We start from the raw sequence: 12,917 nt of genomic DNA on the forward strand, positions 1-12,917 counted from the left end.
GAAACTATCCTTGTAACCCTGGAATAAATTCCAAATAAATTCCAAGGTTATAGTGTGTGATCCTTTTAAATTATTGTTGAATTCAGTTTGCTAGTATTTTATTGAGGATTTTTTTTTTATTGAGGATTTTTGCATCTATATTCATCAGGGACGTTGGCCTGTAATTCTTTGTTGTAGTGTCTTTGTACAGTTTTGGTATCAGGGTAATGCTGGCTTCATAAAATGATTTTGGAAGTGTTCTCTTCTATCTTTCAGAAGAGTTTGAGAAGATTGATATTGATTCTTCTTTAAATTTTTGATAGAATTCAGCAGTGAAGCCATCTGGTCCTAGACTTTTGTTTTTTGGGAGTTTTTTGATTACTGATTTAACTCCTTATTAGTTATCAGTCTGTTTTGACTTTCTATTTCTTCATAATTCAGTCTTGGTAGATGGTATGTCTCGAGGGACTTACCCATTTCTTCTAGGTTGTGCGATTTTTATGCATGTAATTGCTCATAGTAGTCTCTCACAGCCCTTTCTATTTCTATGGCATTGGTTAGTGTCTTCATTTCTGATTTTGAGTCTTCTCTCCTTATTCTTGGTTGGTCTAGCTAAAGCTTTAACTATTTCATCTATATTTTCAAATACCAACTGTTAGTTTCTTTGATCTTTTCTACTGTCCTTTTAGTTTCTATTTCATTTTTTCCACTCTGATTGTTGTTATTTCCTTCCTTCTACTAATTGTGGGCTTTGTTTGTTCTTTTTTACTTCTTTTAAATATAAAGCTATGTTGTTTATTTGAGATCTCTCTTCTTTCTTCATGTAAGCATTTCTCCTTATGAACTTCCCTATTAGAACTGCCTTCACTGCATCCCATGAGTTGTGGTATGTTGTGTTTCCATTTTCATTTATCTCAAGGTATCATTTCTCTTTTGATTTATTCTTTAAGCCTTTAATTCTTCAGTAGCATGTCATTTAATCTCCACATATTTGCTTCTTGTAATTGATTTCCAGTTTTCTTCTTGTAATTAATTTCTAGTTTCATACCATTGTGGTTGGAAAAGATGCTTGATATGATTTCAGTTTTCTTAAATTTATTGGGACTTATTTTGTGATCTAACATGTGATCTGTCCTGGAGAATGTTCCATGTGCACTTGAGAAGAATGTGTATTCTGTTGCTTTTATATGAAATGTTCTATATATGTCTAAGTTCATCTCATCTAATGTGTCATTTAAGCCATTGTTTTCTAATTGATCTTCTGTCTGAAAGATCTATCTATTGAAGAAAGTAGAGTATTAAGGTCCTCCCCTACTATTATTGTATTGCTGTCAGTTTCTTCTTTTTGATATGTTAGTATTTGCTTTATATATTTGAATGCTTGTATGTTGGATGCATAGATATTTGCAAAATTATATCCTCTTGTTAGTTTGACACTTTTATCATTATATACTGACTTTCTTTGTCTACTATCACGTTTTTTGTCTTAAGATCTATCTTATCTTATATAACTATAAATACCCCTGCTTTTTTTTTTTTTGGTTTCCAATTGCATGGCGTATCTTTTTCCATCTCCTCATTTTCAGTCCGTGTGTTTCTACATCTGAACTGAGTCTCTTGTGAGCAGCATATAGATGGATCTTGTTTTATTTTTATTTTTTAAAGATTTATTTTTATTTATTTATGATAGACAGAGAGAGAGAGAAAGAGAGAGGCAGAGACACAGGCAGAGGGAGAAAGGATCCATGCCGGGAGCCCGATGCAGGACTTGATCCCGGGACTCCAGGATCTCGCCCCGGGCCAAAGGCAGGCGCCAAACCGCTGAGCCACCCAGGGATCCCCTTGTTTTATTTTTAATCCATTCAGTCACACTTTGTCTTTTTTAAATAATTTAGTCCATTTACATATAAAGGAATTATTAATAGGTATATGCCTATTGCCACTTTGTTAATCATTTTCTGGCTGTTTTGTAATTCCTTTGTTTCTATCTTGTCTTGCTCTCTCCTTTTGTTATTTGATTACTTTCTGTAGTGGTATGCTTTATCTTTTTGTATATACTATAGGTTTTTGCTTTGTAGGTCCCATAGGCTTACATATAACAAGCAATATTTGTAACAGTCTATTTTAAGTTAATAACTAAAGTCTGAATGCATTCTAAAGCTCTACATTTTTACTTCCCCTCCTGACAGTTTGTTTTTGATGTCAGTTTATATCTTTTTATCTTGCGTATCCATGGACAAATATTGTAGTTATAGTAGTTTTACTACATTTGCCTTTTAACCTCATACTATCATTATAAATGATGAACTTACCACTTTCACAGCATTAGATTATTATGAATTTTACTATATATTTATTTTTACCAGTGAGATCTACACGTTCCTATATTTTCCTGTTACTAGTGCACACTGTTTCATGTTAGCTTAAAGAAGTCCCTTAACATTTCTTGTAAGGCTCATCTAATGGTGATGAACTCCTTTAGCTTTGGCTTGTCTGGAAAACTCTTTATCTTTCCTTTGTTTCTGAAGGCCAACTTTGTGAGGTAGAGTATTCATGGTGACATTTTTTTTCTTTCATCACTTTGAATATATTGTGCTCCTGTCTCCTGGCCTGCAAAATTTCTTTTTTCTTTTTTTAAAGATTTTATTTACTTATTCATGAGAGGCACAGAGAGAGGCAGAGATATAGGCAGAGAGTGAGGAGCAGGCTCCCTGTGGGGTAGCTCGATATGGGACTCGATCCCCGGACCCTGAAATCATTACCCCAGCCAAAGGCAGATGCTCAACCACTGAGCCACCCAGGTGCCCCGTGGCCTGCAAAGCTTCTGCTGAAAAATCTGCTATTGGCTGGGCAGCCCTGGTGGCTCAGCGGTTTAGTGCTGCTGTCAGCCCAGGGCGTGATCCTGGAGACCTGGGATTGAGTCCCACATCGGGCTCCCTGCATGGAGCCTGCATCTCCCTCTGCCTGTGTCTCTGCCTCTCTTTCTGTCTCTGTGTCTCTCATGAGTAAACGGATAAAATCTAAAAAAAAATCTGCTATTAGTCTTGTGGGAGTCCCCGTGTACATAACAAGTTGTTTTTCTCTTGCCTCTTTCATGATTTTTCTCTTTGTTTTTTAACTTTTGACACTTCAAGTATGGTGTCTTGGTGTGCGTTTCTTGGGTTCATCTGTTTTGAAAGTGTCTGGGCTTCCTAGATTCTGGATATCTGTTTCCTCCCTCAGGTTAGGGAAGTTTTCAGCCACTATTTCTTCAAATAAGAAATCAGAAAAATAAATTTTCAAATAAGAAAATTTCTGCCTTCTTCTTCTGGGACTCCTATAAGGTGAAGCTGGCTCATGTAAGCTCTTTTATAAGTCTCTTGAGTTATCTTCACTATATTTCATTCTTTTTTAAATTTTTTGCTCAGGTTGGGTACCAGATGCCCTGTCTTCAAGTTCATGATCCTTTCTTGTGCTTCATCTAGTTTTCTGTGGAGCCCCTTTACTGTGCTTTTTAGTGATGGTTTTCTTCAGCTCCATGACTGCTAATATGGTACTTTTAAAATATTTTCTTTCTCTTTGTTGAAATTCTCACTTTGTTCATGCATTGTTCTCCTGAACTTGGTAAATACTTTTATGACTGTTATTTTGAGCTCCTTATCTGGTGAGTCACTCATCTCTGTTTCATTACAGTCTTTTTCCAAGGTCATAACCTCTTTCATTTGGATCATATTCCTGTTTCTTCATTTCACTTTCCTCTCTCTGTTGGTTTTCATGCATTGTATAAAACAGCCACCTCTCCCAGTCTTGAAGGAGTGGTCTTGCGTAGGAAAGGAAACTTATCCTCCAAGCCTGCTCTAGCTCTTGGTTGTCTTAAATCCTTGTGTTTGTCCCAATAGTCTGTTTTATCTTTAGTTGCTCCCAGTAATTGAGAGTGTAACAAGACCTGTCTGGCGCCAAAGTGGAGGATCCCAGTCAGTACCTAGATCCAGGCTGATTGGAAGTTATATCCTTAGGCAGGCACTCTTAAAGTATGCAAATATATCTCTTTTAGGAGAGCACTAGGAGATGGGCATTTATGTCTGTTCTCTCTGCACTGAATCCTAGAACGATAGCCAGTTATGAACTTTCTCTGTTTGCTACTATTCTGTTGAACCTGTGAACACAAGCCCCACTGGGTCATCAGAGTCAGGCTATCAAGGGATATGCCTTTTGGGTGACAGCAACAACTGCTGGGGTGCCAATGGTTTATACAAGCTCCTTTGTTGGAAATGCCAGCATTTGGGAGCACAGCATAAGGAGTATGAATATAGTCCTCACCCTTCAAGGTCTCTGGAGAGGATTACAGCTGGCCCTTGGATGTATGTTTAATTAGAAATCTGCTCTTCGGGCCACAGCTGTGAAGATAAAGCAGTAGGCCTCTTTAAGAAATTGGGCATTTTAGTCTTAGATCTCAGCACTAATCCCTGGGGGTGGGTAGCTGATTAAGAACTTTCCCCTCATTTATTATAGTCCTGTGGCACCTTAAACATAAACCTCATTTGCCACCAGAATCAGGTGATCAAGAGACATTTCCTGGGTGCCAACTACAAAAAAACCCAGAGAGCCAGACAAGTGCATATCTTCTTTCCAGGAGGTATTGGTGACCTGAAGGGAGGCAGAGGGACAGTGCAAGAGTGGTGCTTCCCAGCCTCAGTCTTTGGGGAGTATTTCAGTAGGCCCCTAGCTGTGTGTTAAATTAGATGCCTGCCTGTCAGGCAGAAGCTCTAAGATAAGCAAATAGGCCTTTTTTTACAGAAAGGCTGGGCAGTTTTTAGCAGGCTGACTCTGTGCTGGACCCTGGGGTATAGCTGCCAGATATGTCTGTGCAAAGCATTTATAAGGGCTTGCCTCCCACCCCTCACTAGAGCCCTCACGCCTGGGCTTCATCTCCACTTGCTGGTTTGTGTATCTTTTCCACTTCTGATTCACTGAGATGTTTGGTTTCTAAGCTTGGTTATGTTTTCTACTTTCTCTGTTTGAATTTTGTCTATTATTCTATATTTTTGGAGGTGAGGAACTGTACCATGTGACTGGAAATCTCATATATATGGTTTCTGCCTCTTCTTTTCCCCTTCTTTTTAAAAAGATTTTATTTATTTATTTGAAAGAGAAGGAGAGCACAAGCAGGGGGAGCAGCAGAGGGAGAGGGAGAAGCACACTCTCCATGGAGCAGGGAGCCTGACTCAGGGCTCAAGCCAAAGACAGATGCTTAACTGACTGAACAACCCAAGCACCCCATTACCTTTTCCTCTCCTTAACAACACATGCACATCAGAAATTTTGTTTTCAAAGAATTTTTGTCCAGCCAAGCTGGACTCACTCACTCTTTCCCTGGACTCACTGCCTCTAAATGAACTCTTTCTCCTCACTTGTAGAACATCTGCCCCCACCACTCACAGGAATCCCACTCAGTCTCAGATGCTCCCTTATCAATGAGGCCTTCTCCCCTGACTGCAGGCAGAAGTCTATTCTCCCTTTTCAGAACTCACAACAGGTCACTCCACTCTTAGGACATTTAGTACATGCTATGTGGTATTATAATTATTTGTGGAAATACCTTGCACCTTTCAATTCCTTCCCATCTCTGAGATCTGTGATTCTAAGTATGAAAATAAATAGAGGCATGATGGGGAAAATACTTTTATTTTCCCTTGTGAGACTTTCGTATCAAGGATTCTCAGAAAAACAGGAACACCTGTAAGAAAAAAAATAAAATGACTTTAAAGCAGATGAGACCTTCATTTTACAGCTGGAACATGCTGGAATATGGCAATGATTCTAGTTACTTGAAGAGTTCAAAGGACTCCCCGCATATAGTCTCCCTTGTTTCCCATAACAACCTGCTGAGATAGAGGAGCTGTGATTATCTCCATTTTGGCCAAAAAACTCCAATTAAAAGGATAATCAAGAAACGTGAAGACTTAAGTTCTGTTATCGAATGTAAATGGTACCATAAAACAATGAGTAGTCAGATGGTCAGAAGGTTTTGATTCGAACTTTTAGCACAATGGTTGTGAGCCTGGTTTTCTTGACCACAAAATGACCAAATGACTTCTAGGTTTAAGCTCAAAATTCTGTGATTTTACAAGGCACCTAAGTTGTAATTAGTTGTAATATGTCACGACATATTCTTTGATCTCCCTCTGAAGGATATTTGCATATCTGCCATTAAGGAGAAGGATATTGAAGCCAAGCTGACTCAGGTGATTGAAAATTGGACCAACCAGAACCTGAGTTTTGCAGCATTTAAGGGAAAAGGAGAGCTCCTTCTCAAAGGAACCGAATCAGGAGAAATTATCACCTTGATGGAAGATAGTTTAATGGTTTTAGGTTCTTTACTAAGCAACAGGTAATTTTATGCTTCTGGGGGGAAGGTTTTACTTTGGTTTTTAGAGTCATATAATAGTAGGTGGAAGCCCAGCTTTGCAGCTGTGATGTGACACAAGATTCTGACCTCAGGTGCTCACTCTTGTCTATCCTTAAACGAGCTACCTATTTTCTCTAATAATCATGACCTTTGTCTCTATGGTACTCACCTCTTCTTGCTGCTTTTCTGATGGGCGCAATCTTAATTAGTTTCCCCCAGCTTATTTCTTGAACATTTTGGCTCCCCACTGAGATGACCTATTTATTTTATTTTCTTTCTCTTTGGTTCCTCCAATTTGTCATCTTTGCCTTCCTTGGCTAACCCTGCTCGAGTATTCACCCAATGACCTAGGAAAAGTATGCTGCCAATACACGAAAGGAATATATTGTTAGGAGTTTGTTACCTAAACATTTCATGCATTTCTTATGGTGAAAAGTGGCTGGGCCCTAAATGAGATGACCTGTCCATCACTGGGTTATTGAACCAGGTGGAAGGTAACGGTGATCTTGAGTACATCTTTAGAAAATGGGTCTCAGATTAAGTATAGTGTCAGGTCCTACTCTGGGCATTAGCAACCTTGAATTCCCTAGCTGACCATGCAGTAATTCTCCACTGTTCTTTACTCTAACACACCTAAGAAATATGTCACAACCTCACCACTAGTAGAATCAATATCTGGGGGCATGGGAATGCTAATATTCCTTCTCTAGGTTAATGAATGATATCCTACATGACCTCTGGCCCCAAAGGCAGTCTTGCATTTGGATAATGTACTAATTCCAAAGCTCCTAGTGCTGACAGTTCTGGGTTGACTTGCCGAGGTTAAGATCCTAGGTACATCTCCTGCTTTCAGGGTATCTGAATAATCCTGGCAAAGGTGACCAGAGGTTATTCGGTGGTTCATAGACTTTATTGGATACTGCTTCCATGGTTCATTGCACATTTTGCCATCCTGATTTCCTAACTGATGACCTCTTGAAGAAAGGCTGTAGATTCACCTGTACAGTATCAGTAGCCAAAGAATTCAGGACTTGAAGGCTTTGTTAATTTCATATTTAACTTGGATTTAGCCTGATTAGTATAATACTTATTTATAGTACTAGTAAACTCCAGGCTGAGCCAGTGCCTGCTGGGTCTCTAGTGTGACCTAGATGTACTCTCAGGAGGAAATTGTATATCTCCATGGGTGAGACTTGACTCCAGATAGTGCCTGGATTGTGACACTTTGCTAGTGGATTCCTGATTGATCTGTAGGACTGCTCTATCAGTCATGACATGTTCCATCATGCAAAGTTGTACAATGACCAAAGGACAGGAACTGGTCATGCTAGATCTTATTTCAAGTCTCCTTTTTTTCATTTTGGGAAGTTATATGCCATCAAAGATGACTTTTTTTATTTTTCTGCGCAGGACCATTTTGACTTAAAAAATGTAGCTGTTTCAACTTCCTGAAGTGCCCATACATACCATCTTAGTGTGCATGTCTTTTGAAGATGCTCTTAGCATATTGACTTCCTTTCAGCTCTAGAATGATGGTCAGATGGACAATATAAATTATGTATTGAATACAATGCCTCTTAACTGCCTGAATAGCTTATACCTATCTCTTTGGGGAAATTTTTATATAACTCCCTTTATCCCTCCATGCATAACAGAGGCTTCCAGAGAAGTTATGGATTGGATTCAGGCACCAAACTAGACCCAAAAGAACCCCCTCTTTTATTTTTATTTAATTTTTATTTTATTTTTTTAAAGATTTTATTTAATTATTCATGAGAGACACACACAGAGAGAGAGAGAGAGAGAGAGAGGCAGAGACACAGGCAGAAGGAGAAGCAAGATCCATGCAGGTAGCCTGATGTGGCACTCAATCCCAGGTCTCTAGGAGCACACCCTGGGCTGAAGGCAGTGCTAAACCACTGAGCCATCTGGGCTGCCCAGAACCCCCCTGCCTTTTATATGTGAGCACCTTCAAGTCACCCTGCCCCGGATCAAGAAAAGTTTTAGAAATCTTGTCAATAAGGGCCACCCACCAGATATGGCACTACACCACATCAAAACTACTTGTCTTTGAAAAAAAAAAAAAAAACTACTTGTCTTTGCCACAAACTGAGGTCAGCTTCTTAATCCAACTATAGGTAATTGGGTTCTTGCTCACTGTCTTCCCATCACTTCTTGCATGACATCCACTGTATTTCTTGTCTTTCTTGGTTGTGCCCAGCTTGCTGGACACCTTGAATTCTCATGAACTGTACAGCTTGCTCTGATGTTGAGAAAACAGGAAACATACTGTTTGGGGTTGGCTATTGGATCTCTAACACTATCTGAATCTAGGCACAGTCTCTGGTAGAATTAGCGGTCCGTGGGTGAGAAAAGAGCAAAGTGGGCATCAACCCTCAATCTTGACATTGGTCTTGTCATAATAGTTTCATAGACCAGGATCAGTACCCTATGTGTTATTCTTGCAGGTAGTGTTCACTTGGCTTTGGTTCACAGAAACCTTGTCAAAACACCTTATTCCCAGAAACAACCAGCACAATTCTTTTGCTGGACCTCTATGTCACAAAGTTGGGCCCATCTTCCTGGTCTGTGACTGATATACAGAAACAAGTAAAAATTCTATAATTATGAGTTTTACTCCTAGAAAAGCAAATACCTCATATCCATGTCAAACTTATTAGGAACTGCCTTTTAGGAAAAAAAAAATATTCCATTTCCAAAGGAATGTTTCTCCTCTAATTTACTTTGTTAGTCCATGTATTTTCTGAATCATCCTTAAAATACAATATTTTTCCATTTTTACTTTTTAGATATAATGCTCCATTTAAAAAAACAATCCAGAACTGGGTGTATAAATTGTCCACTTCCTCAGACATAATTGAAGAGTGGCTAGTAGTCCAGAACCTTTGGGTTTATCTTGAAGCTGTTTTTGTAGGTGGAGATATTGCCAAACAGCTACCTCAGGTAAATAGGGATTTTATAACTACCGATAGTACAGTTTGATGTGTGTTGTCTCTATGTCCCTTTACAAGGACATATGGTTGTATCTTGATTATTTAAACCAGGGTTGGCAATCTCTGGCCCACTTATATGTTTTTGTAAGTAATTTTATTAGAACACAGCCGTATCTATTCATTTATGTTCTGTCTATGGCTGCTTTAGCATTGCAACAGCGGAGTTCAGTAGTTTTAACAGAGACCATATGGCCTGCAAAGCCTAAAATATTTACTTATCTGGCCCCTTTGCAAAATAAATTTTTTAAATGTGCTGATTTTAAAATTTATATTAGTAGAAAGAAGTAGAAATTTATATTAGTAGAAAGAAAGATTTTGCAATCTCTTGTCTAAGGATGTGAGGTACATTCAAATATCTACTATTAAAGTATAGTAGTTCATCTCTTCTAAGAGTTAACCTTACAATCTTCCTCTGAGAGTAGAATTAAAATTAATCTGTATTGTGGAAGCACAAATTAATTATTAGTAAGTGGACCAGTAACAGATCAGACCTATACCATGGGGCAAAGAAACTGCCTCAGAAATCCTTAACAAAAATCCTTAAAACAGCTTTATTTGAGCCTTTTAAATAAACTTAGTAATAGCTTTGTTCTATGAAGATAACGTCTCTCTTATGAAATTAAGCCTGCTCTTCCTGAATTTCTGTCTAGGATCTCTATAAATTAAAAGTCAAGGATAAAAGGATTTTGAAAATGGCTCATTTCTCTTTGTAACACATTTTTTAAACATAATTCTTTTTGTTCTTAATCAGAGAGTTGCACTGTTTTTTAAAAATACCCTTAAAAGTTTTAAAAGAGGCAAGATTATGCCATTTCTAGAGGCATTTTTGCAATTGAATGCAGAGCTTAATATCATCCATAGTAAATAGCAAAATTTCATTTGCAAAAATGTAAATGAAGCTTTGTTTTGGAGTTTTACTGTTTTTTTTCCCCCTTTTCCTGGGGTATTTTTGAGCTGTAATTATTCAGAGGATCTTGAGATCAAATTATTTTCATGCTTCTTCAATTTGCTCATCAAACCAAACACCTGGGGTGCTGAAAGACTAGATTTGAGCTTGAAGTTGATAGCTCTGCAAATGAAAAGTGTGGCATTTTGAAAAATGTATTAAATGTAAGAAAACAAATAAGCGATAAGCCCCATTGTGACAAAGCAGTATTTCAATAAGCAGTTTCATGACTTTGGGTTTTTGTTGTCCAGAATTAATTCAGATTAAAAAAAAATTGCGCCTTTAAATTATGTAGCCTGAGAACTAATAGAAGCCGGTCAGAGGAACTCTAGGAAGTTCCATAATGAAGACTTTGCTTTATTCAAATGCTAATTTTTTACTGACTAGGAGTTTGTTTTTAGGAAGCAAAGCGGTTTCAGAATATTGACAAGTCATGGGTAAAGATAATGCAGCGAGCTCATGAGAACCCCAATGTGATCAGTTGCTGTGTTGGAGATGAGACCATGGGGCAACTTTTACCTCATTTGCATGAACAGTTGGAAGTATGTCAGAAGTCACTCACTGGGTAAGAGCTTAAGTTTTAAGTTATCTATCATTTTTATACGTAATGGTGTTTTATCCTAAGCAAGTAAATAATATTGATGACATTACTGGTTTGGTTAGGAATGGCTATAGGAATTTAACATACATTTAATTTTTCTGCAAAAAGGACACCATAAATCTGGGGTTGGTGAGTTAAGGCATCATATTAGTTTTATAGGGCTTCTGTAATAAATTCCCACCCACTGATGGTTTAAAACAGCAGACATTTATTTGCTCACCCTTCGAGGGGCAGGAAATCTGAAATCAAGGTGTCACCTTCTAAAGGGGCTTAATGGAGAATCTTTCCTTGCTTCTCCAAGCTTCTGGTGGCTCTGGGAGTTCCTTGGCTTGTGCCTACTCCAATCCCTGTCTTCACATTTCTGCTTCCTCTTCTTTCTGTGTGTCTCTTATGAGGACTCTTGTCATGGGATTTAGTGTTGTGCCCAAGATTGTGAATCCGAGAAACCACCAAGCACACGAGGGTTTATTAACAAATTTGAGCTTGAGTCCAAGTGTACCCGACACAGCGGAGCAGGGACTTGGACCCTGAGGTGGGTTCCAGCTGAGTTTTATGGGCTGGTCTAGGGGACCTCCAGAAGGGGTGGAGGAATTTCTCAAGTTCTGTTTACATTCTGATATGGGCTTTCAAGGGCCTTAAGCTCTGTTCTCATTCTGATATGGGGCTTCCTGCCACTGGCTTGAGCTCTGTTCTCATTCTAATATGGGGCGCTTTCAAAGGCTTTAAGCATTTTTTTCCCTGTAACTGAAGTAAGGTAAAGTTCAGCTCATATTCACAGGGGACTGAAATGGCTGTACTTGTGCTAACGCTAAACTTAAGGTAGAATGGCCTTAATTTTCTTGGCCTCCACATTAGGATCATCTGGATTATCCAGCATTATCTCGACTCGAGATCCTTAACTTCAACACATCTGCAATGACCCTTTTTCCAAATAAGGCCACATTCACTGATTCCAGGGAAGGGGATGAGGATGTGTCTTCTGGGGGTGAGAGACTACCCTTCATCCTACTGTGGACATTGAGTAGAGATGTGCACTGAGCGAGCAGTTTACCAGACAAATTTGCAGATGATTTTTTCTCTTTCTTTCTTTCTTTCTTTCTTTCTTTCTTTCTTTCTTTCTTTCTTTCGATTTTATTTATTTATTTGAGAGAGAGAGAGAGAGAGAAAGAGAGAGGAGAGAGACCAAGCACAAGCAGTAGGGAGAGGGAGAAGCAGGCTTCTCACTGAGCAGGGAGCCTGATGTGGGACTCGATACCAGGACCCTGGAATCATGACCTGAGCTACCCAAGTGCCCCCAGGGATGATTTCTTGAAAGGCAGTTCACTCTCAATTTCTGTCTGAAATAGAGTTAGGGAATATACTAGGTTGTCTGAGTTTATGCCTCCATCTCAGCTTCATGGCTAGTTGTTTGCCCTAGAGCTCCCCCAGTATCCTGGTTTGGAGATAGTTATGTGTTCATCCTGGATTCAAGCCATGAAGTTGACAGTACTCCTAGAAAGGTCACAGTGCTGTGATTTGAAGTTGGGGGATGGGGGGGGGCTCATGAGAGAACAACCAAGAAAGAATTCTTGAGACGTTTTTGGTGCAAAAATGTGGTTTTATTAAAGCATGAGGACAGGTGTGTGTGTGGGGGGGAGGGGGCAGAAAGAGCTGCACTGGGATTGTGAGGAGCAATTGATTACATACTTTGGAGTTGGGGAAGGTAAAGACGGAGGAAGTTTCCCAAGAGATTTTCATATGCTAAAGAAGACTTTTAGGATCCTGGCTGTTTTTCTTCTAACAAGGCATTAACATTAAGACAGTTAATTAAGACAGGGGTTATCCTCTGCTTGTCTTAAGTATTTGTCAATGGGCTGCAAGTTATAAGGACATGTAATATACGTTATAAGGAAATTTAATTTTATCTACATTTCTTTTGCCTTTGTTCTCCACTCAACAGGAGGGCTCTTGAGAAAAAAGATCATAGGTGATGGAGCAGGATTGCTCTGA

At 38.9% G+C, this 12,917-nt stretch overlaps 1 protein-coding gene across 1 annotated transcript in view; it reads left to right on the forward strand.

Annotated features, from left to right (window-relative positions):
* DNAH8 (dynein axonemal heavy chain 8) overlaps window positions 1-12,917 on the forward strand; it is a 331,702-nt gene that overhangs the window by 115,060 nt on the left and 203,725 nt on the right. The window contains exons 32-34 of the mRNA XM_055330260.1: window positions 6,150-6,349; window positions 9,178-9,331; window positions 10,729-10,892. Coding sequence (XP_055186235.1) covers window positions 6,150-6,349; window positions 9,178-9,331; window positions 10,729-10,892 — 518 coding nt within the window. The remainder of the gene's footprint in view (window positions 1-6,149; window positions 6,350-9,177; window positions 9,332-10,728; window positions 10,893-12,917) is intronic.

The sequence above is a fragment of the Nyctereutes procyonoides genome, unplaced genomic scaffold, assembly GCF_905146905.1.
Source record: "Nyctereutes procyonoides isolate TBG_1078 unplaced genomic scaffold, NYPRO_anot_genome, whole genome shotgun sequence".
Taxonomy (NCBI): Eukaryota; Metazoa; Chordata; class Mammalia; order Carnivora; family Canidae; genus Nyctereutes; species Nyctereutes procyonoides.